The 26,993-nt window shown below is 72.0% G+C and overlaps 4 protein-coding genes across 7 annotated transcripts; 2 read left to right on the forward strand and 2 right to left on the reverse strand.

The window, feature by feature from the left end:
• Positions 1 to 35: 35 nt before the first annotated feature.
• DGKA (diacylglycerol kinase alpha) lies at positions 36 to 12,452 on the reverse strand. Of its 4 annotated transcripts, none has more exons than XM_068921330.1 (24): positions 10,759 to 12,452; positions 8,196 to 8,284; positions 6,146 to 6,222; positions 5,906 to 6,038; positions 5,733 to 5,813; positions 5,393 to 5,442; positions 5,247 to 5,321; positions 5,042 to 5,161; positions 4,834 to 4,951; positions 3,844 to 3,932; positions 3,151 to 3,270; positions 2,982 to 3,080; positions 2,743 to 2,832; positions 2,587 to 2,660; positions 2,279 to 2,353; positions 2,105 to 2,190; positions 1,944 to 2,033; positions 1,670 to 1,830; positions 1,528 to 1,592; positions 1,339 to 1,429; positions 1,064 to 1,253; positions 832 to 952; positions 619 to 679; positions 36 to 484 (listed from the first exon to the last, which is right to left on the reverse strand). In XM_068921330.1, exons 1-24 carry the CDS (start codon positions 10,821 to 10,823, stop codon positions 386 to 388), a joined length of 2,319 nt encoding a protein of 772 aa, XP_068777431.1. In that variant the 5' UTR covers positions 10,824 to 12,452; the 3' UTR covers positions 36 to 385. The 4 variants fall into 4 exon arrangements, with proteins under 4 accessions (XP_068777431.1, XP_068777430.1, XP_068777429.1 ...); XM_068921329.1 differs by having other exon boundaries at positions 8,196 to 8,288; positions 10,759 to 10,839; XM_068921328.1 differs by lacking the exon at positions 10,759 to 12,452 and adding an exon at positions 10,047 to 10,508 and having other exon boundaries at positions 8,196 to 8,288.
• Positions 12,453 to 12,924: 472 nt separating this feature from the next.
• PYM1 (PYM homolog 1, exon junction complex associated factor) lies at positions 12,925 to 16,331 on the forward strand. The gene is made up of 3 exons (XM_068921461.1): positions 12,925 to 13,080; positions 14,090 to 14,183; positions 15,425 to 16,331. Exons 1-3 carry the CDS (start codon positions 13,050 to 13,052, stop codon positions 15,936 to 15,938), a joined length of 639 nt encoding a protein of 212 aa, XP_068777562.1. The 5' UTR covers positions 12,925 to 13,049; the 3' UTR covers positions 15,939 to 16,331.
• A 1,345-nt stretch (positions 16,332 to 17,676) lies between these two features.
• MMP19 (matrix metallopeptidase 19) lies at positions 17,677 to 21,617 on the forward strand. The gene is made up of 9 exons (XM_068921499.1): positions 17,677 to 18,364; positions 18,702 to 18,790; positions 18,933 to 19,063; positions 19,143 to 19,358; positions 20,395 to 20,640; positions 20,712 to 20,876; positions 20,946 to 21,110; positions 21,188 to 21,315; positions 21,387 to 21,617. Exons 1-9 carry the CDS (start codon positions 17,867 to 17,869, stop codon positions 21,615 to 21,617), a joined length of 1,869 nt encoding a protein of 622 aa, XP_068777600.1. The 5' UTR covers positions 17,677 to 17,866.
• Positions 21,618 to 21,842: 225 nt separating this feature from the next.
• Positions 21,843 to 25,508, reverse strand: LOC138062632 (transmembrane protein 198-like). Its single transcript, XM_068921500.1, has 4 exons — positions 25,376 to 25,508; positions 24,041 to 24,616; positions 23,114 to 23,262; positions 21,843 to 23,017 (listed from the first exon to the last, which is right to left on the reverse strand). The coding sequence occupies exons 1-4, from the start codon at positions 25,479 to 25,481 to the stop codon at positions 22,868 to 22,870; spliced, it is 981 nt and encodes a 326-aa protein (XP_068777601.1). The 5' UTR covers positions 25,482 to 25,508; the 3' UTR covers positions 21,843 to 22,867.
• Positions 25,509 to 26,993: the final 1,485 nt, after the last annotated feature.

Raw genomic sequence — 26,993 nt, forward strand, 5'->3', positions numbered from 1 at the left:
GGCCGGGGGGGTCGAGCGGCACAGTCCAGCACCCGTCTCAACACCAGGCTTTATTACTGCAAGAGGCACTTGAAAACCAGGGAAAGGAGGGGGTAATAAATAGGGCAGGGGGGGCCCCGCAGGGGCAGGGGCTCCGGCCAACGTGGCATGCGCGGGGAGGGCTACAGGCACTGTGCACCCCCCGCCGCAAGCACCCACGGGTGGGGGGGTCGTCCAGCTGTCCCCCCACCCCAGAGCACCCAGCGGGCTCCAAACACCCGTGGGTGCCCAGGGGGGATGGCTCATCACCTGCCCTTTCCTGGGACGCGCACGGGGGGTTGGTCCATCGTCCGCTGCCCGGGGCGCAGCACGCAGAGGGGGGGCTCTCGCCCCGGCACGGGCCCCGTCAGGCCTCGACAGGCCCCTTCTTGAGGCCGAAGAAGCTGGAGGAGCGGGGCGGCGCGGCCATGAGCATCGGCGTCTGGTTCTTGTGGGTGATCTTGATCTGCAACACGGAGAGGCCGAGGGGCTGGGACGGGGTGTGGGGGGCCGGGGAGCCCCCGGGGGGCGGCACAGGCCGGGCTGTGGGGTGCTGGCACGTCCCCGAGGTGCTCAGCGAGGGCAGCGGGTCGCACGTACCGTGCAGGGTGGCTGCATCCAGGGCTCTCCGTCGATCTGCATGGGGAGGTGCTTCAGCGTCCTGCAAACATCCCCCCGTCAGTAGCTGCCCGGAAGCCCCCAGTGCCCCAAATCCTCCTGGTCGCCGCAGGGCGGAGCAGGTGCCCCACGGGGTCCTGGTGGCCCCTGAAGCGGGGGGCACCCGACCACGACGCCCCCCTCGCGCGGGCTCACCGCAGGGTGATCTCGGAGCACTTGGCCAGCCGCTTGCCAGCGCTCTTCAGCCCTGTGTAGATCTGCCCCATCTCGATCACCCCCTCCAGGCCCACCACCTCCAGCCGCTGGTCACTCAGGTCTGGGGACACACGGGCACGGGGTCAGGGCCCCGGCAGGGTGGGGGGTGGCCCCGTGGGGGACCCCGGCCCCACGCGGGGCTGTGCCAAGCAGCACCCGCCGCCCCACGCACCCTGCACACACGTCTTGAGGGTTTCGGCGTCGGTGATGGCCTGGGGCTGCCCGGCGCCGGCCGTGTTCCTCGCCTCGCCCAGCGGCCGCTTGGTCTCGCCCCAGAGGTTGGAGCCTCCGTGCATGCTGGGGATGTTGAGCACCGCCACCCCCGAGAGGGCTCCGCTCAGGTCCAGGGGGGTCCCGCAGCACTGGGGGGACAGGTCAGAGCCGGGACGCGGCCGGGAGCCCCGTCCCCCCATCCTGGCCGACCCCGGAGGACGGGGCATCTCTCACCTCGATGCTCAAGCACTCCTTGAGCTTTTTGCAGGTGGCAAAGATGGTCTCGGACGTGGCGAACTCAAAGTACCACAGCTTGTTCTTCATCCTGGGGGGGACAGAGCGAGGGCAGGAGTGGCAGCGGCCCACGGAGCCGGGCGGAGGGCATGGAGGGCCGCAGCGGGGACAGCCCCGCTCCCCACCCACCTGCTGTTGAACTTCTCCGGGTACTTCTCCCGCATGACGTGGAAGCGGTGAGCAATGGAGGCGTCCTGGAGCGGGGCGAGAGGGGGCGGTGAGGCCCAGCCTGGCGAGCGCGTCCCCCCGCCAGCCCCGGCCCCCTACGCACCACCCCGATGGAGAAGTAGTTGTTGATGATCTCGTAGGGGACGGGGTCACCCTTCTCCGCGGGGTTTTCGGGCAGCACCTGCACGTGCCACCGGTCCATCTGCACCACGCTGCTGCCCTCGATGTCCTTCAGGATCTTCATCAGGTTCTCGCCGTCGTAGCCTGCGGGAGGGAGGCGGCGAGGTGGGGCTGCGGTGCCTCCCCCGGGCCGGGCTGCGCTGGGGTCCCGGGGCTCCGGGCGCAGCCCCCTGCCACGGCCGCCCCGTCTCACTCACCTCCGCCCCAGCGCAGGCAGCGGGCCAGGTCGTTGCCGGTGCCCAGCGGGAGCACGGCCACGGGGGGCCGCCGGGGCAGGTTGGCTTTATCTGCAACGACAGGGGCGGTCAGGGGGGGTCCCTCTGCCGCAGCCAGCGCCCGCCGGCGGCCCGGCACCCACCGATGGCGTCCAGGATCCAGCCCACGGTGCCGTCCCCGCCGCACACCAGGATCCGGAAATCTGGCACGTCCCGGAAGAAATTGAGCCTGGCAGAGGCAGAAGGGTCAGAGCAAGGCTCGGCCGCCCAGCAGGGCCCGGTCCCCGCCGCGTGCCCCGTCCCCGGCTCTCGCTCACCCGGGGTTTGGTCCTCCTTTCAGCAGGTTATAAACCTGCCGGGGGTTGAGGAGATACTGGAATTTCCGAAGCACCCTGAGGGGAAAACGGGTCAGGCCGCGGCAGCGCTACCCCTCGCCCTGCTCCAGGTCGCTGCCCGCTCCGGCCGCGCCAGGAGGGGACAGGTCCCGGCGTGAGGCACGGCGGCCAGGTGCCCCTATCTCAGAGACGCACTTAACGAGCCCGTTTGCTCGTTAGCCCTTGCACGGGAGGCCCCGGTGAGCAGAGGACTGGCCCGAGCGGGCACGGGAGCCCGGGCTGCCCCTTACCTCTCTCCCTGCTTCCCTCCGCTCTTGGGGTTGACGAAGACGAGGAGCGGGTGGGTGTCGAGCACGGGGCTGACCTGCGGGGCGAGGAGGGGCCGTGAGGGGACGCGCTGGCCCCCTGCGCCGGGGCGCGGGGACATCCCTGCCACCCAGGCTCACCCGCAGCGCCTGCCCCTCGGGGGTGGCGAATGCCTGCGGTGTCTCCTCCACCGGCGTCCCGCTGCCGTTCTTCTGGCTGTTCTGCCTCTCCTGCAAACGCCGGGGCCGGCTGTCACCAGCGGCACCCCTGGCTCGGGGCGGGTGCCAGGCCAGGACTCCTGGGTCCCTCGTGGCAGGGACGGGGACCTGGTGGGCTCCAGGCTGCCCACGGCGTTCGGATGCCCCGGGGCCGCACTCACCAGCACGACGGGGTAGATGGCCGAGGGGGGCAGGATGTGGTCGCGCAGCACCCCGCAGTCGCAGGTCGGCGGCACGCAGGTCAGGCACTCCTCGTGGATCTGGGGGCGGAGCGGGGTGAGGACGGCCCCGGCGCGGCCAGCGGGGCCCCGGCCGCGGGGACGGACCCACCTTGAGGTGGCACCACACGCAGTGCAGCCCCGTCAGGCTCTGGAAACTCTTGATCTTCTTCTGGCACTTGCCACACTTGCTGGCCTCGCAGCCGCCCTTCACCCACACGTGGGCCTGCACCTGCGCACGGCACCGCCGCGTCACCCCGCCGCCGCCCCGGACGCCTGGGTCCGTCCCGTGGGGGCGGGCGCACGGATGTCAGGGGCCTCCCCCACGCGGGGTCTGTGCAAGGGGCTGCAAGGCCCCGGGCTGGTGGGGACAGACGGACAGAGGGACAGATGGAGGGATGGGACAGCAGATGGCGGGACAGATGGATGGGGAGGCGGAGAGAGAAATGCGTGGGCAGATGGGTGGATAGACAGACGGATGGACAACCGCACAGACGGACGCACGCGTTGAAGCAGGGCAGGTGGATGGACAGCCAGACAGACAGCCAGACGAACAGCCAGACAAACCAGGCGGACGACAAGAGAAGAGATGGCGGGGTGGATGGACGGGCAAACAGGCAGGTGGACAGATGGAGCAACAGGCAGGTGGACACACAAACCAGCAGATGGATGGATGGATGGGTGGATAGGTGAGCGGGTGGGTGGACGGGCTGCTGGGCAGACGGATGGACGGACAGACAGACGGATGGACGGACGGACAGATGGGCGGTTGGATGGGTGGACGGGCGGACGGATGGCCACTCACGCCGGCCTCCTTGCGGGACTTGGCGTAGGTGCTGATGCAGCTGGGGGGGGCCTTGCGGGCGCAGCGCTCGTGGACCGTGAACTTGCAGACTGGGGGGAGTCCGGGATCAGCGACCGGGGGGGGGGGGGGCTTGGCCCCACCCCCTCCAGGCTGACCAATCACACCACCCCTGCATCCATGCAGTCAGCCAATGACGGCCCACTCCATATTGGGGAGACCCGCCCCCTCATACTCTAGTGGCTAAAGGGGGTGGGCAGGGCTTACACTATGGCCCCACCCATGTGGGTGGTGCTTCTCCACAGCTGGAGCAGGGGGTGGAGCCTCCTACAACAGCTGGATCCAGCACATGCCCAGTGGGGTGGGGGCAGTGGGGCAGATCCCATCCACTCCCAGTCCCCAACCCGTCCCCATCCCATCCCATCCCTGTCCCGTCCCCTGCCCAGCCTGCGCCCATCCCAGTCCCCATCATGTCCCTGTCCCTGTCTCCGTCCCAGCCCTCTCCCTGTCCCTGTCCCCATCCCGGTCCACACCACATCCCGGGCCCTGTCCCCATCCCAGTCCCCATCATGTCCCCGTCCCTGTCTCCATCCCAGCCCTCTCCTTGTCCCTGTCCCTATTCCGGTCCACACCACATCCCGAGCCCTGTCCCCATCCCAGTCCCCATCATGTCCCTGTCCCTGTCTCCATCCCAGCCCTCTCCCTGTCCCTGTCCCCATCCCGGTCCACACCACATCCCGGGCCCTGTCCCCATCCCAGTCCCCATCATGTCCCCGTCCCTGTCTCCATCCCAGCCCTCTCCCTGTCCCTGTCCCTATTCCGGTCCACACCACATCCCGGGCCCTGTGCCCATCCCGGTCCCCATCGCATCAACATCTTTGTCCTCGTCCCTATTCCCGTCCCATCACAACCCTGTCCCCAGTGCGTCCCCGTCCCGCCCCCTCCCTATCCCTGTCCTTGTCCCCGTCCCGCTGCCGTCCCCGCCCCACTCACAGGTGCAGCACAGCCCCTGCTTGCGCAGCCCCACCAGCAGCGTCTCGCACACGTTGCAGTACGCGGGCCGGTTGAAGTGCTTCAGGCGCCACATGTGCTGCCCGTCGTCCTTCATGTGCTGGGGGGAGAGGGGACGCGGCCGGGCGGGCGTCAGGGGGGCCGGGCCCGCGGCGGTGGGACGCCCCCGGCGCAGGACCCCCAGACTCACCACCTCGAGGCCCAGCAGCACCAGCAGCGGGATGTTGGTGACGCCGCCGCGCAGCCACTCGGCCAGCGACACTGTGCCGCTGCCGTCGTAGTCGATCTCCCGCATCATCTCCTGCAGGATCTGGGGGGACATGGGGCTCAGTGAGGGGGTCGGGGGGCTGGGGGCCAGGACCCCCCCCCCCCGCTGCCCCTCCAGTCCCGCTCACTGGTTTCAGCTCCGTGACGTCCCAGTCCAGGTACTGGGCCACCCGCATCATCTGCGTGATGATCCGATCCACCTCCTGGGGGGCGCAGAGTCAGCGGGGCCGGGGCTGGGGGCGTCCCGCTGCGGCCCCGGCCCCCGGCCACTCACCGAGCTGTCCAGGAGCCCGTTCCCGTCCTTGTCGTAGAGCTTGAAGGTGACTGCGGGGGGCAGAGGGGGGTGAGGGGGCAGCTCCTCCCGGGACCGCCCGGCTCTCTGGCCCCCTCGCCCCCCCTGGGGTAACCTTGTGCCCCGGCAGGTCCCCAGGGTCCCCGTCAACCCCGTCCCGTCCTGTCCCTGCAGTCCCTGTCAGCCCCGTCTAAGCCCCCCAGGCAACCCCAAACCCGTCAGCCCCGTCCCAGCCCCCGGGGTAACCCCACGCCCCGGCAGGTCCCCGAGGCCCCGTAAGCCCCCAGGGTAACCCCAGCCCCGGGGAGCGACCCCCACTCACACTCCAGTTTGTCCTCGGGGCGTCCCCCCTCCAGCAAGGAGAAGTAGCAGGAGACATCGTTAACGCAGACGAGGCCGCTGCCTGCGGGGGAGAGACGGTGCTGAGACCCACGGCGCCGGCCCAGGGGGTCCCTGGCCCCCAGCTCCGTGACCCACCTCGTCCCCCGTCCTCACCCGCCTCGGTCCCCGGCTGCCCCGTGGCCGTGGTCTGGAAGGACATGAAGAGGTGCCGGCACAGCGTGTCCGCGATGTCGTCCGCCTCCAGGTAGCTCTTCAGGAACAGCTTGAAACCCTCGAAGTCGACACACTGGTGGGGGCAGAGCCGGGGATGGGGGAGGCCAGCGAGGGGTCTGGGGTCCAGCCCCGGGGACGCCCAGGGCTCCCGGCTGGGGTGTGCGGGTGCTGGGACCTCACCTCTCCCTGCCGGTGCTGGGACAGGGCCCCATCGCCGTAGAAATCCTGCAGCACGTCCTGCACCTTCTTGCTGCTGTCTGCGGGCAGAGGCGGGGGTGAGGCCGCTCGGTGCGCGGCACGGACACGCGGGCTGCCCTGGCACGCACACACGCGTGCAAGGCTGCTGCCAGGCATGCACACGTACGCGCAGAGCTACCGCAGAGCGTGTGCAGGCATGCAAAGCTGTCCTGGTGCGCGCACAAGCCCACAGCATGCACACCCCCACCCATGCAAGCCTGCACCAGCGCGCATGCACCTATGCGTGGGCGAACTCACCCCCACCCGTGCAAGCCCGCCCCGGTGCGCACACACCGACACGTGGGTGAGCTCACCCCCACCTGTGCAAGCCCGCCCCGGTGCGCACACACCGACACGTGGGCAAGCTCACCCCCACCCGTGCAAGCCCGCCCCAGTGCGCACACACCTACACGTGGGCGAGCTCACCCCCACCCGTGCAAGCCCGCCCCGGTGCGCACACACCTACACGTGGGCGAGCTCACCCCCACCCGTGCAAGCCCGCCCCGGTGCGCACACACCTACACGTGGGCGAGCTCACCCCCACCCGTGCAAGCCTGCCCCGGTGTGCACACACCTACACGTGGGCGAGCTCACCCCCACCCGTGCAAGCCCGCCCCGGTGCGCACACACCTACACGTGGGCGAGCTCACCCCCACCCGTGCAAGCCCGCCCCGGTGCGCACACACCTACACGTGGGCGAGCTCACCCCCACCCGTGCAAGCCCGCCCCGGTGCGCACACACCTACACGTGGGCGAGCTCACCCCCACCCGTGCAAGCCCGCCCCGGTGCGCACACACCGACACGTGGGCGAGCTCACCCCCACCCGTGCAAGCCCGCCCCGGTGCGCACACACCTACACGTGGGCGAGCTCACCCCCACCCGTGCAAGCCCGCCCCGGTGCGCACACACCTACACGTGGGCGAGCTCACCCCCACCCGTGCAAGCCCGCCCCGGTGCGCACACACCGACACGTGGGCGAGCTCACCCCCACCCGTGCAAGCCCGCCCCGGTGCGCACACACCTACACGTGGGCGAGCTCACCCCCACCCGTGCAAGCCCGCCCCGGTGCGCACACACCGACACGTGGGCAAGCTCACCCCCACCCGTGCAAGCCTGCCCCGGTGTGCACACACCTACACGTGGGCGAGCTCACCCCCACCCGTGCAAGCCCGCCCCGGTGCGCACACACCTACACGTGGGCGAGCTCACCCCCACCCGTGCAAGCCCGCCCCGGTGCGCACACACCTACACGTGGGCGAGCTCACCCCCACCCGTGCAAGCCCGCCCCGGTGCGCACACACCGACACGTGGGTGAGCTCACCCCCACCCGTGCAAGCCCGCCCCGGTGCGCACACACCGACACGTGGGTGAGCTCACCCCCACCTGTGCAAGCCCGCCCCGGTGCGCACACACCTACACGTGGGCGAGCTCACCCCCACCCGTGCAAGCCCGCCCCGGTGCGCACACACCGACACGTGGGCGAGCTCACCCCCACCCGTGCAAGCCCGCCCCGGTGCGCACACACCTACACGTGGGCGAGCTCACCCCCACCCGTGCAAGCCCGCCCCGGTGCGCACACACCGACACGTGGGCGAGCTCACCCCCACCCGTGCAAGCCCGCCCCAGCATGCGCATGCACCTATGTGTGGGCGAGCTCACCCCCATGCACGCACGTACACCTATGCGTGGGCGAGCCTGTTCCCACGTGTGCAAGCCTCCTCTGACGTGTCCATACACCCCCGTGCATGCAAGCTCACCCCCACGTGTGCAAGCCCGCCCCGGCGCATGCACAGCCCCCCCCCCCCCCGCCTCTGCAAGCTCACCCCACACGTGCAAGGCTGCCGTGGCGCGTGCACACGCGTGTGCTGCTGCACACGGGGATGCCCTGCTGCACCCAACCCCGCGAGCCCCTGCCCGTCTCCGTGCCGGGGACGGGGTCCCCCCGGTGTCCCCAACCCCACGGGGCCGGCCCCGTCCCCACCCCGCACTCACAGTCCAGGTACTTCTGGAGGTGGGCGAACTCCTCGGGGCTGAGGGTGGCCCAGTCCGGGCTCTCCTCCATGGCGGGCGGCCGCCGGGTGCTGCCTGCGGGAGAGAGCCGCCATGGGGCCGGGCGCGCCGAGCCGGCCCGCGCCCCGCGGGGGACACGCTCCCGCCCGGCCCCCGGCGCCCACGCACCCGCCGCCGCCGCCGGCCGCCCGCTCCCCGCGCCGCTGCACCATTTGCCCCACAAGAGCCCCATGGCCGGGCCGGCCCCGGCGGGGCGTCGAGCGGCTCCGGCGCCCGGCGTCTCCCCCACCGAGCGCTGCCGAGTCACGGCGGCGACGGCTGAGCCCCGGCCCCGCTCGCGGGGAGCCGGGAGTGGGGGCGAGTCGCCGGCTTTGAGTCACCGCTGCCAGCCGGGGAGGAGGGTGGGACTTGGCGCCCGGCCGCGCTCGGGATGCTCGGCGCGCGCCGGCAGGGCGCAGGGGGGGCGAGAGCGGCGCCCCGCCGCCCCGGCCTCGGTTCCCCCCGCGGAGGCGCAGCCCCGGCGGCCCCGCGGGCCCTTCCCCGCCCTCCGGCGCTATTATTTGTTCATGGCGACGGCGGGCTCCAGGCGCCGGGCGCTCCACCCAGCCGCGACGCTCGGGGACGGCGAGGCGGCGGGCCGGGGCACGTGCCGGCGGCCGCCCCCAGCCCCGCGCGGGGTCCGCGCCGCGAAGGCAGCGACGCCGGGCGCGCGGGACAGGCCGACACGCGCGGGTGCCCGGAGGCGCGCGGAAGCAGCTCGCGCCCCTCCAGCTCCCGCGCGGCCCGCCGGCGTCCCCTCGCCCCCCCCCGAGGCGTAGCTGCCCCACGGACGCCGGCCGGCCCCACACTTGCGCGGCCCGGCCCCGGGGCTGAGCCGCCCGGCGCAGGCCGAGCTTTGACCCCGGCGGGGTGCGGCGCGCCAGCCGGCGAGCGGCCTGCGGACGTGGCCCGGGACCGCTGGCCCGCGAGGGGCGGCGCAGCCACCCCGGGGTGCCCCGGTGGTGGCCGACCCTGGGCGCGCGGGACGTCCCGTGCCCGGCGGCGGCCGCCTGCGGCTCCCTGCTCGGCCGCGCGCCGGCCGGGGACCCGACGCCTCCGTCCTGGCCCTCCCCTTCCCAGCAGGGAAACTGAGGCACCGGGGCGGGGGGGGGGGAAGGAGACACGCGACCACGAGCCCCAGGCGGGGAGGGAGCGCAGGTGGCCGGTGCGCCGCGGGGTGGCCCCGGGGACAGGGCTGCCGCTGCCGGGGCGCATTGCCCGGGCGCCCGGCACCTCGGGACCCCCCCAACGGGGCCCGCCGCCCGCAAACGCTTCCCTTATTTAGTAAATATTTGCAGCCAGAGGCCGAAGGGCTCCATCCCGGGAGGGTTTAACCCTTCGGGGCACAGACCGGCCGAGCCGGGACCCCCCCGTTGCGCCGCTCCATCTTCCCCGGGGCTGCGAGCAGCACTGGGGTCCCCCTCCCCGATGTCATCGTCCCTCGGCTGCCGGGGGGGGGGCAGGACACCTGGGTCCCCCCCACCGGGGAGGGGTGAGAAAGGCCGGGGCGGCTCCCGGCGGCGGGGACGCGGGGGCAGAGGCCCAGGGACGTCCCAGGACACCTGGGTTCCCTCGGGCGGCCCTGACTCACCGCCTCCGCCGGGCGGCTCCGGGGTCCCGCCTGCGGCTCGCGGCACGGCCCGGCGCGTCCCCAGCCCCCCCCCCCCCCCGGGGACGGGCCGGCTCAGCCCACCCAGCGGGCCGGGTCCAGCCGCCACCGGCCGGGCATCGACGCCCACGCGCCGCGGTCCCGTTAACGTCAGCGCCCGGCTCCGCCGCCCGCTCCGGCTCCACCTCGGCGCAGCGGTTTGCAGCTGTTTCCCCGGGGGAGCATCTCGCTTCCTCTCCTTCGGCGAAAGCCCGCGAGCGCCGGGGGCTGCCCGCTGGGGCGACGGGCGCCGTCCCCGGCCCTGCCGCCGGGCCCGCAGCGAGGATGCCGGGATGGAGGATGCTCTGCCCGCGGGGTCTCGGCTCCGGGAAGAGCCGGTGGGAGACGACGAGCGGCCGGGGCGGTCCCGGAGCCCCGAGCAGGCAGGGTGCCGCGGCCGGGCGGGCGGCGGGCGCGGAGCAGCGCTCCTCTGCCTTCCTCTCGCTGGCAGAGGCCCCGCCGAACCCTTTGTTCCTTTGAGTCATCGCACACGGGCTTGTTGTTTCCTCCTCTTCGGGCCGCTCCAGCGCACCGAGGTCCCGCGGTCGCCCCGGGACGGGACGCGACGGCGCCGAGCGGGGACGGCGGAGCCGGCAGAGCATCCGCTCGCCCCGGCGGGGCGAGACGGGGGGCGGCCGGACGTGCAGCGCCGAGCGCCGCGGCCCCCGGGGGCACCGGCCGCCCGGCCCCGGCCGCCCCGTCGTGGCGCCGCCAGCGCCGCTTCCTTCCCCTTCCTGGAGGAGGGGAGGGGGAGCGACCGAGGAAGCCGGGGCGCGCCGGCCCGGGTGGGCACGGCCCCGGCGGGCTCTCCGCGGCGCCAACCTGCGCGCATCCCGGACCCCCGCTCCCGCCGCCTACCTGCCTCGGCTCGGCTCGGCGCGGCGTCCGCGCGCTCCCGGCGGCCCGGCCCGGCCCTCTGACATCACGGCCCGGCAGGCGGGGGCGGCACCGGGCACACGTGCGGCCCGGGGTACCGGGGCGGGGGGGCTAGCGTGCTTCCTCACCCGCTTGCACACTTAGGCGCTTGCACGCTCGCCTGCACAAGCCCGCGCGCGCTCACCTGCGGCCGCGCTCCTGCCCTGCCAGCCGGCGCGCGCTGCGGCCGCCCCGGCACGCTCGCAGCCGCTCTGGCACGCTCGTGCCTTGCTTTGCACACTGATGCCTGCCCTTGCACGCTTGTCCTGCCTGGCACGCTCACGCCTTGCCTTGCACGCTCGCAGTCACTCTGGCACGCTCATGCCCTGCCTCGCAGGCTCACAACTTGCCTTGCACGCTCACTTCAGCTCTGGCATGCTCGTGCCCTACCTGGCACACTCATGCCTTGCCTGGCACACTCGCAGCTGCTCTTGCACACTCGTGCCCTTCCTCACAGGCTCACGCCTTGCCTTGCACCCTTGCAGTTGCTCTGGCACACTCATGCCCTGCCTGACGTGCTCATGCCTTGCCTTGCACACTCACAGCTGCTCTGGCACGCTCATGCCCTGCCTCGCAGGCTCACGCCTTGCCTTGCACACTTGCAGCCACTCTGGCACACTCACACCTCGCCTGGCACACTCATGCATTGCATGCTCGCAGCCACTCCTGCACTCTCATGCCCTGCCTCGCAGGCTCACGCCTTGCCTTGCACACTCACACTTGCTTTGGGATGCTTGTGCCCTGCCTCATGCGCTCATGCCTTGCCTTGCACACTCACAGCCACTTTGGCATGCTCATGCCCCGCCCGGCACGCTCACACCTTGCCTGGCACACTCACAGTCACTCTGGCACACTCACGCCTTGCCTTGCACGCTCACAGCCACTCTGGTACGCTCACACCTTGCCTTGCACACTCACAGCCGCTCTGGCATGCTCTGGCCCAGCCTGGCACGCTCACATCTTGCCTGGCATGCTCACGTCTTGCCTTGCACGCTCACAGCCACTCTGGTACGCTCACACCTTGCCTTGCACGCTCACAGCCACTCTGGCACACTCACATCTTGCCTGGCACACTCACATCTTGCCTGGCACACTCACAGCCATTCTGGTACGCTCACACCTTGCCTTGCACGCTCACAGCCGCTCTGGCACGCTCAGGCCCTGCCTGGCACGCTCACACCTTGCCTTGCACACTCATGTCTTGCCTTGCATGCTCACAGCCGCTCTGGTACGCTCACACCTTACCTGGCATGCTCACAACCGCTCTGGCACGCTCTGGCCCAGCCTGGCACGCTCACACCTTGCCTTGCACACTCATGTCTTGCCTTGCACGCTCACAGCCATTCTGGTACGCTCACACCTTACCTGGCACGCTCAGGCCCTGCCTGGCACGCTCACACCTTGCCTTGCACACTCATGTCTTGCCTTGCACGCTCACAGCCACTCTGGCACGCTCACACCTTGCCTGGCACGCTCACAGCCGCTCTGGCACGCTCACACCTTGCCTGGCACGCTCACGCCTTGCCTGGCACGCTCACCCCTTGCCTGGCACACTCACAGCCACTCTGGCACGCTCACCCCTTGCCTGGCACGCTCACAGCCGCTCTGGTACGCTCAGGCCCTGCCTGGCACGCTCACACCTTGCCTTGCACGCTCACGCCTTGCCTGGCACGCTCACCCCTTGCCTTGCACGCTCACAGCCACTCTGGCACGCTCACCCCTTGCCTGGCACACTGGCAGCCGCTCTGGCACGCTCAGACCTGCCCCCCCGCCCACCCCCGGCCTTGCCCGCTCACGCCCGGGGCGAGGGCTGAGGCCGGGCCCGACGGGCGGCCGCGGGGGGGGGGGGGGGGGGCTGGGGCCCCGTCGTCTCCTGCCACCCCCCCACCCCGGCGCCGCTGTTGCGGGCGGGGGCGGCGGATGCGGGCGGGTCCGGCCCGTCCCCCCCCCTTTCCCCGGCACCGGGCGCCGCACGGAAGCACCGGGCCGGGCCCCGCGTCGCCATGGCGACTGCGCCCCTGCGCCCCCCCCCCGCCCCGGGCGCAGTGCATGGTGGGAGCCCCGGTGCATGCTGGGAACCCCCCCGCCCAGCGAGTCCGGCCCAACTGGGCGCGGCCCCTTTAAAAACAAAATGGCCGCCCGCTCCGGCGCCCCTGGGCTTCGGCCCCTCCCTCCGCGCCGTCGCCACTTCCGGGGGCGGGGCCAGGCGGGCGGAAGTGGGTCGCGCTCGGAAGATGGCGACTCCCTATGTGACTGACGAGACCGGTGAGTGCGGAGCCGCCGCCGCCCCCTGCCCCGGCCCCGCCGCGGCGGAGGGAGCCGGTCCCGCCCTCCCCCCCCCCCGCCGGCGCTGTGGGGCTGAGCCCCGCCCCCTCCCCTCCCCGCTCCCTATGGGGCAGCGCCCCCCGGCGCTGTGGGGCAGGCCCTGCCCCCCTCCCCACCGGCTCCTCCAGGGTCCGCGGGGCCCGGTCTGTCCCCGTCTCTGTGGGGCTGGGCCTCGCTCCCCGCGTCTCTGTGGGGCTGGGCTCCCCCCCTGTTCCCTATGGGGCAGGCTCCCCCCCTTGCCCCTTCTCCCTATGGGGCTGGGCTCCCCCCTCTCCCTATGGGGCTGGGCTCCCCCCTCCCCCCTCTCCCTATGGGGCTGGGCTCCCCCCTCCCCCCTCTCCCTATGGGGCGGGCTCCCCCCTTCCTCACTCCCTATGGGGCGGGCTCCCCCCCTCGCCCCCACTCCCTATGGGGCTGGGCTCCCCCCTCCCCCCTCTCCCTATGGGGCAGGCTCCCCCCTCTCCCCACTCTCTATGGGGCTGGCTCCCCCACACCTTGGTCCCTGTGGGGCAGACCCCACTGCCGGGTGTCTATGGGACCCAGTCTGCCCCCAGGCCCCCAGCGTCTCTAGGGCTGGGCCTATCTTCTCCCCATCACCCTAGTCTCTATGGGGCCCTGTCAGTATTCCCCCCAACCCTGCTCTCTGTGGGGCAGGCCCCTTTCAAGCCGGACACTAAGCTGGACTCTGTAGAGCTTGGCCCATCTTCTCCCCACCACCCCGATATCTATGGGGTGCCGTCTGCGTCCCCTCCCCTCAGCCCCTGTGGGGCAGGTCCCCCCCCCCCCCCCCAGTATCCAAGGGCCTGGGCCCCTTTCCCCTCCCTGCCCCCTGGCTCTGTGTGGGGCAGGAGGGGCTGTGGGGCCGGCTGTGCCGTGACCACCTCTGGGCTGTGGGGGGGGGGGGGGAGTACGGCGGGGGCCGCTCGCCGACGGCGCCTTCACCTCGCAGGGAAGTACATCGCCTCCACGCAGCGCCCCGACGGCACCTGGCGGAAGCAGCGGCGGGTGAAGGAGGGATACGTGCCGCAGGAGGAGGTGCCGGTGTAAGTGGGGCCGGGGCGGGCAGGGGGCGTCCCTGGGGGCAGCGCCCCGTCTCCAGGCCGCGTTCCCTCCTGCGCCGCCGACGGCAGCGGTCGTCTCCGGGCTCGGGAGGGAGCCGGGGTCTCCGCGGGGGCCCGGCCGGGTGTCTGAGCGCTGTTAGAAGGAGGAGGAGCTGCTGGCCGGGTTTGAAACGCAGCAACGACCTTGCTTTTGGCCGCCCGGGGCAGGTATTTTTGGTGGTGGTCAGTCCGGGACCGCCGGTGTCGAGGAAGGATAGACGCGGAGAGGCGCTTCGTGCTCCGTTACCACAGCAACGCTCGCCGGCCGCCGCTGGAAGCGGCGCTGTCCGTCAGACGTCCGTTGGTCTTTCCCCCCTCCGCCGGTCGCTCTTGCTGTTCGGGTCGCGCCCGGCCGGGCAGTTCCTTGCGTCACCATCGGGTGTCCGGCGGCGGGGACGCCCTGGCGTCCTGCAGGGCTCCGCGGCTGACGTCCCAGGCCGTCCAGCGCTTAACGGCCCCCAGCCCTTTCCCTGCGCCCAGCAGAGCCTCCCAGTTTGCTCCCTGCATCTGCTGCTCGTTTCCCTGCTCTGCTGATGGGCCCAGAAATGAGGCCGGGCCCCCCCGGGTCTCCCGCGCCGGCAGGGTTGGCTCCCAGATGGGTCTTTGCTCCTCGCGGACGAGGCGCTGACAGCTCTGGGCACGCGGCAGCCCGAGGCCAGGCGTCTCCTGCCCCCCGGGACCTCGTCTCCGGCGATTCCTGAGGCCACGCGCGCGTGCCGGGTTACGTCTCGAGGTCTCAGTCTCTTTCCAGGTGCCCGACCAATCCTGACCCCCTCACCCTTATCCCATAAGCGGTAAGCTGACGGTACGTATCAGCTTCCACGTCGGTCGTTGTCTGGGGCGGCTGCGCGGGGCTGGACGTGAGCACGGCCCTGAGCAGAGAGGCGTTGGCAGGAGAGAGGCGCTCGGGGGCGGTGACGGCCTCTCTGAAAGGGTCCGCTCGGCCGAGGCTCGCTGGGCAGCGAAGGGGCAGAGCCCCGAGATCCCCCGGGGCGAGTTGTAGATCGGGGTCGCTCTGTGCCCGAGGTTTGGCCAGAGGTGCTGAGCACGTGGGAGTTTGACCTCGGGGCCCTCAGCGCCGCGCCAGACCTGGCCCGCCGCCCGCAGCGCTGCCCGGGGCTCGGCGGGGGGACGCCGCAGGGGTGTGGGAGAGACGCGTCTTCATGGGCTCTCGTTCTGTGCAGGTACGAGAATAAGTATGTGAAGTTTTTCAAAAGCAAACCTGACCTGCCGCCCGGGCTGAGCCTGGAGGCCAATGCTCAGCCCAGCAAGCAGCCTGGCAAGGCGGAGAGCGGAGAGACGGGACTGTCCAAGGCAGCTAAAAGGAACTTGAAACGCAAGGAGAAGAGGAAGCAGCAGCAGGAGAAAGGGGAGAGGGAGACAGATGAACTGATCCAGTCGCTGGAGAAGACCTCCCTGTCGGGAGGCAGCGGCGGGGACAAGGGCCCCCCGGGGGACAGTCAGGCGGCCGCGCCGCAGCCGGCCTGCGGCGCCAAGGGCCCCGCCGACGGGGAAGCCTCCGCCTCGGAGAAAACCAAGAAGATCAAGAACCTGAAGAAGAAGCTGCGGCAGGTGGAGGAGCTGCAGCAGCGGCTCGACTCCGGGGAGATCAAGCAGCCGACGAAAGAGCAGCTGGAGAAGCTGGGGCGGAGGAAAGCCTTGGAGGAGGAACTGCAGGACCTGGAGCTGGACTTGTAAGGGGTGGGCGGGAGGGACGGGACAGGACGGGACGCGGGGACTCGGGTCGCACCGGGCGCACGAGGGCCGGCGTCCCCAGAGCACAGATTGTCCGGACTGAGCGCCAGGCCCCTCTATCCCGGGGATTTTGTTTTGGTGGGCGCTGTTGGTTTTTTCAGAACAGTTTTTCCCAGCTATCGGTGTTAGAAACTCGGTGACTCTCAAATACCTCTCTCCTTTTTTTTAATTTTATTTGGGGTGGGGCCGGCCTGGCGGGCGGGCAGGGCTGGTGCTGCGGGCCAGGGCAGGGGCAGTGGCTCTTCCTTTCGTTGTTCCCCGGCCCCTCGTGTTCTGTGTTACGGCCTCTCTTCCTTTATTTTTAAAAACGATGCAATAATAAAATTGCAGTAGTGACCCGGCGTGGGGAGCTTGGTTTTGCCTTTTCCCTGCTCGGCCCCAGGGAACGATCCCGGTCCGAGGGAGCCGGCGAGGAGGATGTGGCCCCTGGGCGACGGCAGTGCCGGTCCGGTCCCTGCCCGGACGGCTCTTGCTGCTGCCCTGCCCGACACCTGGCGAAGCAGCCGCCGACGCTTGGGCTGGGTTTTGCTGTTGGCTTTTCTTGCAAAGAGCTTTCCAGGCTTGGGGCTTGCGCCTGGAGCCGTGTTTTGCGCCGTTCCCCTGAGACCCCCGGCAGGTCAGAGCCCATCCCTCGCCCTCCGCGGGGCCTCCTGAGAGGCCTTTGGGCAGCGCCGTGTGCAGGCTGGGGGCTGCCGGGCCCCTCCTGCCCTGCCCCGTCTCGCGTCCCAGGCCGCGGGGAGATGGCCGCGGGGGTTCGATCGTCCCTGCTGCTCGGGGCTTTCCGGCCGGCGTCGGCAGGCAGAGCCGAGCCGTGGCACAAAGCAGCCCCTGGGCATCCGGCGAGCTGGCCGGGGCGCAGGGGAGGGGCTGAGCCCCGTCCCCGGGCTCCGGCTCCGCGGCGGCCCCCCCGGCCGTGCCCTAGTTCCTGGGCGACGCCGGCCGCGGAGCCGGGAAGCCGTGGAAGGGACGAGCTGCCAGATTCCTCCCAGCTCCCTTGGGAACCGCCTGGCACGGGAGCGCAGAGGCCGCTCGGCCCCGTCCCCCCCGGAGCACGGGAAGGCAGCCAGGCCCCTTCGCTTCCCCGGCAGCTCCCTGGCTCGGCGCCGCGGGGCCGGTGGGGGCTGTCCCGCTGCGCCGGGGCCCGCGGGCGACGGGTCTCGACCTCCCTCCGGCCGCGCTCCCGTCCCCGTTACTCACCCGCCGCAGGGCTGCGTCAGCGCCTTCCCCGGGCCGACGGCGAGGAGTGCGGCTTCCCGGGGGGCTCGGCAGGAAAAGGGGCGGCCGCGGGGAGCCCGGTTCCCAGCGGGTTTCCCTGGCGAGCGGGACCCTGACTCAGCAGCAGGATGCGGGGGTGAACGGCCACCACCGGGCGTCCCTGGGGAAACTGAGGCAAGGGACAGGTCTGCGCCCCAGCAGATGCAGGGCTGGGAAAGGACCCAGGCGTCCGAGCGTTGGCTCTCCCCGCGTTAACCCTTTGCTGTGCAGGGCACGCGCTGCCTTCCCACACTCGAAGCCAGGCTGGCTCTGCAGCCTGCTGGGATTTGGCAGCAACCCCGCGCTCTCGCCTGGCATCGGCCCACGTCCGGCTGCCGGCCCCGCGCGCGCGGAGCCGGCATGGGGGGAAACATCCTGCCTCTCAGCCACGTCCCCTTCCCTAAAGCCTCGGGGCAAGGAGCGGGGGACGGGGCCGGCGCCTCCCTGGCCGCGTCGGGCCCCCGCGGTCTCCGGCCGGTCCCGTGCGGGGCCGGGGCTGCGTCAGGGGGATCCTCTGACTCAGCCGCGCGTCCGAGGGGTCGCGAAGCCGCATCCGCTGCTGATTCACCGCGGTTGGTCCCGGGGGACAGAAGTGCATCCGCGGCTGACCCCGAGGGATGAGGACGGGGCGCCTGCCTGCCCCACGGCTCTCGGGGCAGACGGACCGCGGGCCCCTCCGCCTTGGGAGCGGGATGGGATCGAGCCGGACGGGGCAGGGATGCGGAGGCCTCGTACCGCACCTCGCTCACGCTGCGCCCGGCGGGGTCGAGGCGAGCGGGGCCGTCGGCGGGGAGAGCTGGCTCCGCAAGGGGTTAAGGCTGCCGGGGGGCTGCGGTTGCAACATGCCGGAGCTCCAAATGAGTCATCCCGGCTGTGCAGGGTTTATAAACTCGCAAGGGGCGGGAAGCCGCAGCGAGCCGGCGGGGGCGAGGGCAGCCGGCCCCCGGGGAGCGCCGCGGCCCGGGAGGAAGCGGGCGCTGCCCCGAGGACGAGGGACTCTCCAGCAGGAGAGGCGGGCGAGGATGGTTCGCCTGGAGCTGCTCGTCCCCGTTTGGGCGCTCGCCCTCTCCACCGGCACGGCGGGGATGAGGCACGCGGAGGAGCAGGAGGCCGTGGTAGGACGGGATCCCCGGGAGCTGCGGGCTGGATGAGCCGGGAGAGCGTGAGGGGTCCCCAGCTGGGATGCTGGAGGCCGGATGGGGCCTGGGGTCCTACCGGAGCGGGGAACTGGGGCAAATCCCCAGGGTCGGGGTGGAAGCGGTGCCCAGCCGCGTCCCCGGTCCAGCCGCTGGCCCAGCGGGAGCTCGCATCCCCGCGCGAGTCGCGGCCCCGCAGGAGGCCGGCCGGATGCCTGGGTCCCTTCCTTGCCCTCCTGCGAGCCGGGGGCTGGTTCGGAGCCCGGGGCGGCGCGGCGCCGGGATCCCCGCGGACACGGCCGCCCTCTCCCCCCAGCGCTACCTGCGGCAGTTCGGCTACTTGCAGAAGCCGCTGGAGCACCCGACGGACGACTTCAGCGCGGCCGAGATCGCCGAGGCCATGAGGTGCCAGCGCGGGGCAGGCGCCGCGGGCCGGCCCCCAGCCCCGGCGTGTCCGGAGGGGGATTCGCCCCGAGCCCCCCGCGCGGGGAGGCCCGCGGGGACTCGGCAGCGTTAACGGGCGGCACCGACCCCCTCTGCCCCCCAGGGCTTTCCAGCTGGCCTCGGAGCTGCCCGGCAGCGGGCGCCTGGACGCGGCCACGCTGGAGCGGATGAGGCGGCCGCGCTGCGGCCTCGAGGACCCCTTCAACCAGAAGACGCAGAAGTACACGCTGCTGGGTGAGGGCCTGGGGGCGGCGGGGGTCCCGGGGGGGCCGGCGCCCCGTGCCGCCGGCTGACCCGGCCGCGCCGCCCCCAGGCCGTTGGCGCAAGCGGCACCTGACGTACCGGGTCCAGGGCGCCGCGGCGGAGCTGGGCGAGCCGGGCGTCCGCGCCGCCGTCCGCGCCGCCGTCCGCTACTGGGCCGAGGTGGCTCCGCTCAGCTTCCGCGAGGTCCGGCACGGCTGGGCCGACATCCGCTTCTCCTTCCACGGCGCCGTGTCACCCACCTGCTCCCGGCCTTTTGATGGGCCCGGTATGGCCCCGGCCCCGGGACCCCCAGCGCGGCGGGGGCCGGCGGATGCTCGGGGGGGGGGCTTTGGGGTCAGGGATGAGGGGGTAAGTGGGTCTGGGGGATGCTGGGGGTCAGGGCTGGGGTGGAAGTGGGTCTGGGGGCTGGCAGAGGGTCTGTGGGTCAGGGACGGAGTGTAAGTGGGTCTGGGGGATGCTGGGGGTCAGGGCTGGGGTGGAAGTGGGTCTGTGGGAAGCTGGGGGGTCCGTGGGTCAGAGACAGGGTGTAAGGGTGTCTGAGGGGTCAGGGAGGGGACATAAGTGGGTCTGGTGGATACCAGAGGATCTGGGGGGTCAGGGCTGGGGTATAAGGGGGTCTGGGGGATGCTGGGGGTCTGGAGGGCCAGGGATGGGGTGGAAGTGGGTGTGGGGGATGCCAGGGTGTCCAGGATGGGGTATAAGTGGGTCTAGGGGGTGCTGGGGGGTCTAGGATGGGGTGTAGGGAGGTCTGGGGGGTGCTGGGGGGTCCAGGATGGGGTGTAGGGGGGTCTGAGGGGTGCTGGGGGGTCCGGGACGGGGTGTAGGAGGGTCTGGGGGGTGCTGGGGGTCTGGGGTGGGGTGTAGGAGGGTCTGGGGGGTGCTGGGGGTCTGGGATGGGGTGGAAGTGGGTGTGGGGGATGCCAGGGTGTCCGGGATGGGGTATAAGTGGGTCTAGGGGATGCTGGGGAGTCCAGGATGGGGTGTAGGAGGGTCTGGGGGGTGCTGGGGGGTCCGGGATGGGGTGGAAGTGGGTGTGGGGGATGCCAGGGTGTCCGGGATGGGGTATAAGTGGGTCTAGGAGATGCTGGGGGGTCCAGGATGGGATGTAGGAGGGTCTGGGGGGTGCTGGGGGGTCCGGGATGGGGTGGAAGTGGGTGTGGGGGATGCCAGCAGGTCCGGGACGGGGTGTAGGTGGGTCTGGGGGGTCCATGGGTCAGCAATGGGGTGCAGCAGGGCGTGTGGGTCGGGCCTGGGCTCGGGGAGCCCTGACGGACGGACGGACGGACGGGTGGGGGGCCCAGGGCGGGTGCTGGCGCACGCGGACCTGCCGGAGGACGGCTCGGTGCACTTCGACGCGGCCGAGCGCTGGACCGAGGGGACGCCGCGGGGCACCAACCTGCGGGTGGTGGCGGCCCACGAGCTGGGCCATGCGCTGGGGCTGGGCCACTCGCGCCACCCCGCCGCCCTCATGGCCCCCGTCTACGCCGGCTACCGGCCCCGCTTCCGCCTCCACCCCGACGACGTCCGCGGCATCCAGGCGCTCTACGGTGAGTCCCGGCGTCCCCCCGCGTCCCCCGTCCCTGAGCTCGGCGCTGACGTGACCCCCCGGTTCCCGCAGGGAGACGGACCCCGGTGCCGGTTCCCACGCTGCCGGCGTCGCCCACCCCGGTGCCGGTTCCCACGCTGCCGGCGTCGCCCACCCCGGTGCCGGTTCCCACGCTGCCGGCGTCGCCCACGCCGGTGCCCGACCCCTGCACCGGCCGCCTGGACGCCCTGATGCTCGGTGGGTACCAGGGGGGCGGGGGGGTCCCCAGGGCCGGGGGGGTCCCCGCTGACGCCCCGCTCCCCCCAGGCCCCCACGACAAGACCTACGCCTTCCGCGGCGCCTTCGTCTGGACCGTCACCGACTTCGGGACCACGCCGCCGCTGCGGGTCTCGGCCGTGTGGCCGGGGCTGCCGGGGGGGCTCGACGCGGCCGTGCACTCCCCCCGCACCGGCAGGACCTACTTCTTCAAAGGTGGGGGGCCGGGGCGGCCGGGGGGGCGGCCGCCCCCCGCCGCCCGCACCCCCCTCACCCCGCGCCCCCCGCCGCAGGCGACAAGGTCTGGCGGTACCGCGGCTTCAAGCTGGAGCCGGGCTACCCGAAGCCGCTGACCCGCGTGCCCGCCGGCATCGACGCCGCGCTCTACTGGCCCGTCAACCAGAAGATTTTCCTCTTCAAGGTCGGTGGCCCCCGCGGGGCGGCCCCCAGCGCCGGGCCGCCCGGGGCTGACGCCCGTCCCCGTCCCCGCAGGGCACCGGCTACTGGCAGTGGGACGAGCTGGGCTGGAACCACTTCGCCTCCTACCCCAAGGAGACCTCGGCGCTGTTCGCGGGGGCGCCGGTCCCGCCGGACGCCGCCGTCGCCTGGACCAACGGCAAAGTCTACTTCTTCCAGGGCGGGCGCTACTGGCGGCTGAGCCGGCAGCTGCGGGCCGAGCGCGGCTACCCGCGGGGCACGGCCGAGCGCTGGATGCGGTGCTGAGCCGCCCCCCCGGCGCGACCCCCCAGCACGCCCGGCCGCTCCCGGCAGGCTCTTTAATGTCGCAGCCTGAGTACAAGGCGGTCGGTGCCCCCCGGGGAGGGGGCTCGGGGTGGCCCCCCCCCGCCCCGCGCTGGGGTTTTAAGGCTTTGGGGTCCCCGCGCCGGCGGCGGAGGGAGGAGCCGGGCTGGGCCCGGGTGCGTGCACAGTGTTTGGGTAGGTCCTACAAAAATAAAAGAGGGGCTTTATTTTTAAGAGGTCTCCTCCGGTGCCTGGGGCCGGGGCGGCCCCGGCGCTGCCCTGCGCTGGCCCCTGCGGTGGGGCTGGGGGCGGCAGCACTGGGGCAGGGCAGAGAGCGGCCGTGGGGCAGGCAGAGGGGCTGCTGGTGGGCAAGTGGTGGGGCAGCGCGTGGGGCAGCGCATGGGGCAGCGTGTGGGGCAGGCAATGGGGCAGCGCGTGGGGCAGCGTGTGGGGCAGGCAATGGGGCAGTGCATTGGGCAGGCTGTGGGGTAGTGTGTGGAACAGCATGTGGGGCAGCCTGTGGGGTAGTGTATGGGGCAGGCTGTGGGGTAGCATGTGGGGCAGTGCATGGGGCAGGCAATGGGGCAGTGTGTGGAGCAGCATGTGGGGCAGGCTGTGGGGCAGTGCAAGGGGCAGGCTGTGGGGTAGCACGTAGGGCAGCGTGTGGGGCAGTGCATGGGGCAGCATATGGGGCAGTGCATGGGGCAGCATGTGGGGCAGGCTGTGGGGCAGTGCATGGGTCAGGCTGTGGGGCAGTATGTGGGGCAGGCTGTGGGGCAGTGCATGGGGCAGGCTGTGGGGTTGCGTGTGGGGCAGCATGTGGGGCAGGCTGTGGGGCAGCGTGTGGGGCAGTGCATGGGGCAGCATATGGGGCAGTGCATGGGGCAGCATGTGGGGCAGGCTGTGGGGCAGTGCATGGGTCAGGCTGTGGGGCAGCATGTGGGGCAGGCTGTGGGGCAGTGCATGGGGCAGACTGTGGGGTAGCACGTGGGGCAGCATGTGGGGCAGCGCGTGGGGTAGCGCGTGGGGCAGGCTGTGGGGCCACCTGCCCCACAGAGGGGCACCCCCCTCACCCCAGCGCTGCCACGTGCTCCACAGCCCCGCCCCCACTGGCCCCGCCCCCCGAGGGGAGGGGCCGGCGGCAGCTCATTTGCCTATTTAAAGGGGCAGGGGGAGCGGGGCGGGGGGCTCGGGCCCCCTAAGGCACGTGCGGGGCGGCGGCGGCGGGGGGCTCAGGGCCGGGCGCGGGGCGCGGGGGCGGTCAGGGGCGCCGTGGAGCCGCAGTCGTCGTCCGGCGGCCCGGCGGCGGCGGCGGCGGCGCCCAGGCTGCTCAGCGAGGTCCCGCGCTCCAGCTGCCGGTCCCGCAGGCTCCGGATGTAGCTCTGCGGGGGACGGACGGACGGACGGACGGACAGAGGGGCGCGGGCGTCAGCGCGGGCGCTCGGGGGGCCACCGGCCGCCCGGGCCGCGCCACTCACCGGGGCCAGCACGTCCCCCGCGTAGCGCTTCACCGGGGCGGGCTTGCGGCGGTAGGTGCCCTCCGGCGGGGACAGGCTCTGCCGCTGCTTGGCCTCCTTCTGCCGGATGCGGAGCAGCTGCAGCCGCTTCTGCCGCCGGCTGATGATCACTGCGGCGGGAGAGGCGCTGAGGCCGGGCGGACGCTGCCGTCCCCGTCGTCATCCCCGCGGCTGCGCCCGTTGCCGGCCCCGCTGCCATCAGCCTCGCCGTCCCCGTCCCGACTGCCATCCTCGTTGCCATCGCCAGCCCCATCCTCATCGCTCTCCCCACCACCGTCCCCATCCCCATCGCCATCCCCATCAGCATTGCCATCCCTGTCACATCCCCACCCCACGCCATCACCATGGCCAATGCCATCTTCTTCCCCACCGCCATCCTCATGCCCATCACCATCCTCCTCTCCATCATCATTGCCATCCTCCTCTCCATCACCGTGGCCAATGCCATCTCCTTCCCCACCGCCATCCTCACGTCCATCACCATCCTCCTTTCCATCACCATTACCATCCTCCTCTCCATCACCATGGCCATTGCCATCTTCTTCCCCACTGCCATCCTCATGCCCATTGCCATCCCCTTCTCCATCATCATTACCATCCTCCTCTCCATCACCATGGCCATCACCGTCTCCTTCCCCACCACCACCTTCATGCCGATCACCATCCTCCTCTCCAGCACCATGGCCATCACCACCCCCATCCCTGCCGCCATCCTGGTCCCTCTCCCCATCCCAGTCCCTATTGCCACCCCATCCCTATCCCCACCATCCTGCATCCTTCGCACTCACCCCCCCGCCACCATCCCCAGGGCTGCCCAGAGAGCCCAGGCATCCGGGCCCCCGGCACGGGGCAGCCAGGAGCCAGGAGGTCAAAGGAGTCCGCGCTCACCATCGGTGTGGGAGAAGCCATCAGCCGTGAGCTTCCACTGGAGCAGGACGCCGAGGAGGCTGAGCGCCGGCCAGGCGCCCAGCACGGCCCAGCTGTACCAGCAGAGAGGCCCCGGCGGTGCCAGCCGCAGCCGGTCGTACACGTAGAGCACCAGCGCCAGCGCCTCCACGAAATAGTCCACGCAGACCACGATGACGGCCGCCCCGAAGACGGCCGTGGACAGCACCGTCAGCGGCTTCTGCCACTGCAGGGCCAGGACGGCGCAGAGCAGCGCCAGCCCCAGCAGGCTGCCGGCCGGCACCCAGAGGCTCTGCGGCCGGAGCAGCGGCTCGGCGGCCACCAGCGCGGCCGTGGCCAGCAGCAGCCCCAGCAGCAGCCCGGTGGTGAAGAGCCCCACGCTGCGCACCAGCATGGTGACCAGCCCGCAGAGCACGCCGATGCCCAGGGCGATGCCCGCGCTCACCTCCAGGCTCAGCTGCGTCTCCAGGATCCGCTCCTTGTAGCACAGCAGGAAGATGACGGTGGAGCCGAAGAGCAGCCCCGAGAGGAACATGATGGCCTTGAAGCAGCGGTACCCTGGCGGCGGTGGCACGGGGGTGTCAGCGGGCGCTCCCCATGGTGGTCGGGGAGCCATGGGGACCGGCCAGGCCCCATGGCGGTCCTTGTGGCATGCCCCACGGCCGTGCCCCATGGTGTGCCCCTTGTCGTGCCTCCTGGCCATGCCCGATGGCCATGTCCCATGGCGTTCCCCATGGCATGTCCCATGGCCATGCCTCCTGGCCATGCCCCACGGCCGTGACCCATGCCGTTCCCCATGGTGTGCCCCTTGTCGTGCCTCCTGGCCATACCCCACGGCCGTGCCCCATACCGTTCCCCATGGTGTGTCCCATGGCCATGCCTCCTGGCCATGCCCCACGGCTGTGACCCATGCCGTTCCCCATGGCGTGTTCCATGGCCATGCCTCCTGGCCATGCCCCACGGCCGTGCCCCATGCCGTTCCCCATGGCGTGTCCCATGGCCATGCCTCCTGGCCATGCCCCACGGCCGTGACCCATGCCGTTCCCCATGGTGTGCCCCTTGTCGTACCTCCTGGCCATGCCCCCTGGCCGAGTCCCACGGCATTCCCCACAGCGTGCACCACGGCCATACCTCCCATGGCCGTGCCCCATAGCGAGCCTCCCAGCTGTGCCCCATGGCATGCCCCATGGCCGTGCCCCCGCCATGCCCCCCAGCCGTGCCCCACGGCGTGCCCCTCGCCACCCCGCCAGCCGCCCCCCGCGCCGCCCCCCGCGCCTGCCCCCGCTGTGCCCCCCGGCCGCGGCGCGCCGCCCTCACCGAAGCAGCCGTAGACGACGCCGAAGAGGCAGCACAGGGCGCCCAGGGCGGCGGGGCCGGGCTCGCAGGGGGGCCGCGGCTGCAGGCCGCAGCGGGCCGGCTCCATGGCCCGCGCCGCGCCGGCGCTCAGCTCCCCGCGGCCATCCGCGCCGGGCGCCTGGCGGGGCGGCAGGCAGGGGCCGCGCTGGGGCGCGATGCGGGGCCACGGCGCCCGCGGGTCCGGCCCCGGCCCCGGCCCCGGGCGAAGCGCTCGGCGCGGCCCCGGCGCTGGAAACTATGAGTAATCCCCCCCCCCGCCAGCAGCTGGAGCGAGGCGGCCCCCCGCCCCCCCCAACATCTGGCAGCTGCGCTGCGAAAGCACCGCGGCGCTGGGCCGCACGGACGCAGCTGGGCGCGCCGCCTGGCCGGCCGGGGCCGGGGCGCTATGGGGCGGCTGTGGGGCAGCCCGGCGCCCCCCAGGCCGTTCGGGACACCCCCGGCCAGCTACAACCCCCCGCCTGGGGGGCTGGGCTGGGTGTGCTGGGAGCTACTGGAGATGCTGGGAGCTACTGGAGGGGCTGGGCTGGGCGTGCTGGGAGCTACTGGAGATGCTGGGAGCTACTGGAGGGGCTGGGCTGGGCGTGCTGGGAGCTACTGGAGATGCTGGGAGCTACTGGAGGGGCTGGGCTGGGCGTGCTGGGAGCTACTGGGGGCACTGGGAGCTACTAAGGCTGCTGGGCTACAGGTGCTAGGAGCTACTGGGGGAGCTGGGAGCTAATGGGGTTGTGCACTGCGGATACCGGGCTGGCGGTACTGGGAACTGTTGGGATCTCTGGGGGGGGACATGAGGACAGGGGCGCTGGGAGCTGCTGGGGGTACTGGGCTGGGGGGGAACTGGGAGCTACTGGGAACTGTTGGGGGATACTGAGCGGGAGGTGCTGGGAGCTGCTGGGGGCACTGGGCTGGGGGGAACTGGGAGCTACTGGGAACTGCTGGGGGATACTGAGCGGGAGGTGCTGGGAGCTGCTGGGGGCACTGGGCTGGGGGGGACTGGGAGCTACTGGGAACTGCTGGGGGATACTGAGCGGGGGACGCTGGGAGCTGCTGGGGGCACTGGGCTGGGGGGAACTGGGAGCTACTGGGAACTGCTGGGGAATACTGAGTGGGGGACGCTGGGAGCTACTGGGGGTACTGGGCTGGGGGGGAACTGGGAGCTACTGGGAACTGCTGGGGGATACTGAGTGGGAGGTGCTGGGAGCTGCTGGGGGCACTGGGCTGGGGGGAACTGGGAGCTACTGGGAACTGCTGGGGGATACTGAGCGGGGGGCGCTGGGAGCTACTGGGGGTACTGGGCTGGGGGGGAACTGGGAGCTACTGGGAACTGCTGGGGGATACTGAGCGGGGGGCGCTGGGAGCTGCTGGGGGCACTGGGCTGGGGGGAACTGGGAGCTACTGGGAACTGCTGGGGGATACTGAGCGGGAGGTGCTGGGAGCTGCTGGGGGCACTGGGCTGGGGGGAACTGGGAGCTACTGGGAACTGCTGGGGGATACTGAGCGGGAGGTGCTGGGAGCTGCTGGGGGCACTGGGCTGGGGGTGCTGGGAGCTCCTGGGAGGCGCTGGGGGCACTGGGCTGGCGGT

The sequence above is a fragment of the Struthio camelus genome, chromosome 28 (genome assembly GCF_040807025.1).
Source record: "Struthio camelus isolate bStrCam1 chromosome 28, bStrCam1.hap1, whole genome shotgun sequence".
NCBI classification, from domain to species: Eukaryota; Metazoa; Chordata; class Aves; order Struthioniformes; family Struthionidae; genus Struthio; species Struthio camelus.

Excerpts from the sequence above, each read along its gene's own strand:
- MMP19 (XM_068921499.1), top strand. The coding sequence starts at position 17,867 with ATGAGGACGGGGCGCCTGCCTGCCCCACGGCTCTCGGGGCAGACGGAC. Across the intron at positions 19,064-19,142 it reads GCAGAAGTACACGCTGCTGG|GCCGTTGGCGCAAGCGGCAC; the intron begins GTGAGGGCCTGG and ends CGCCGCCCCCAG. Across the intron at positions 19,359-20,394 it reads CCGGCCTTTTGATGGGCCCG|GGCGGGTGCTGGCGCACGCG; the intron begins GTATGGCCCCGG and ends TGGGGGGCCCAG.
- PYM1 (XM_068921461.1), top strand. The coding sequence starts at position 13,050 with ATGGCGACTCCCTATGTGACTGACGAGACCG. Across the intron at positions 13,081-14,089 it reads CTATGTGACTGACGAGACCG|GGAAGTACATCGCCTCCACG; the intron begins GTGAGTGCGGAG and ends TTCACCTCGCAG. Across the intron at positions 14,184-15,424 it reads CCGCAGGAGGAGGTGCCGGT|GTACGAGAATAAGTATGTGA; the intron begins GTAAGTGGGGCC and ends CGTTCTGTGCAG.
- DGKA (XM_068921330.1), bottom strand. The coding sequence starts at position 10,823 with ATGTCAGAGGGCCGGGCCGGGCCGCCGGGAGCGCGCGGACGCCGCGCC. Across the intron at positions 6,039-6,145 it reads CCCAGCACCGGCAGGGAGAG|TGTGTCGACTTCGAGGGTTT; the intron begins GTGAGGTCCCAG and ends TGCCCCCACCAG. Across the intron at positions 5,814-5,905 it reads GCAGCCGGGGACCGAGGCGG|GCAGCGGCCTCGTCTGCGTT; the intron begins GTGAGGACGGGG and ends TCTCCCCCGCAG.
- LOC138062632 (XM_068921500.1), bottom strand. The coding sequence starts at position 25,481 with ATGGAGCCGGCCCGCTGCGGCCTGCAGCCGCGGCCCCCCTGCGAGCCC. Across the intron at positions 23,263-24,040 it reads TGGCTTCTCCCACACCGATG|TGATCATCAGCCGGCGGCAG; the intron begins GTGAGCGCGGAC and ends CTCCCGCCGCAG. Across the intron at positions 23,018-23,113 it reads CGGGGGACGTGCTGGCCCCG|AGCTACATCCGGAGCCTGCG; the intron begins GTGAGTGGCGCG and ends CGTCCCCCGCAG.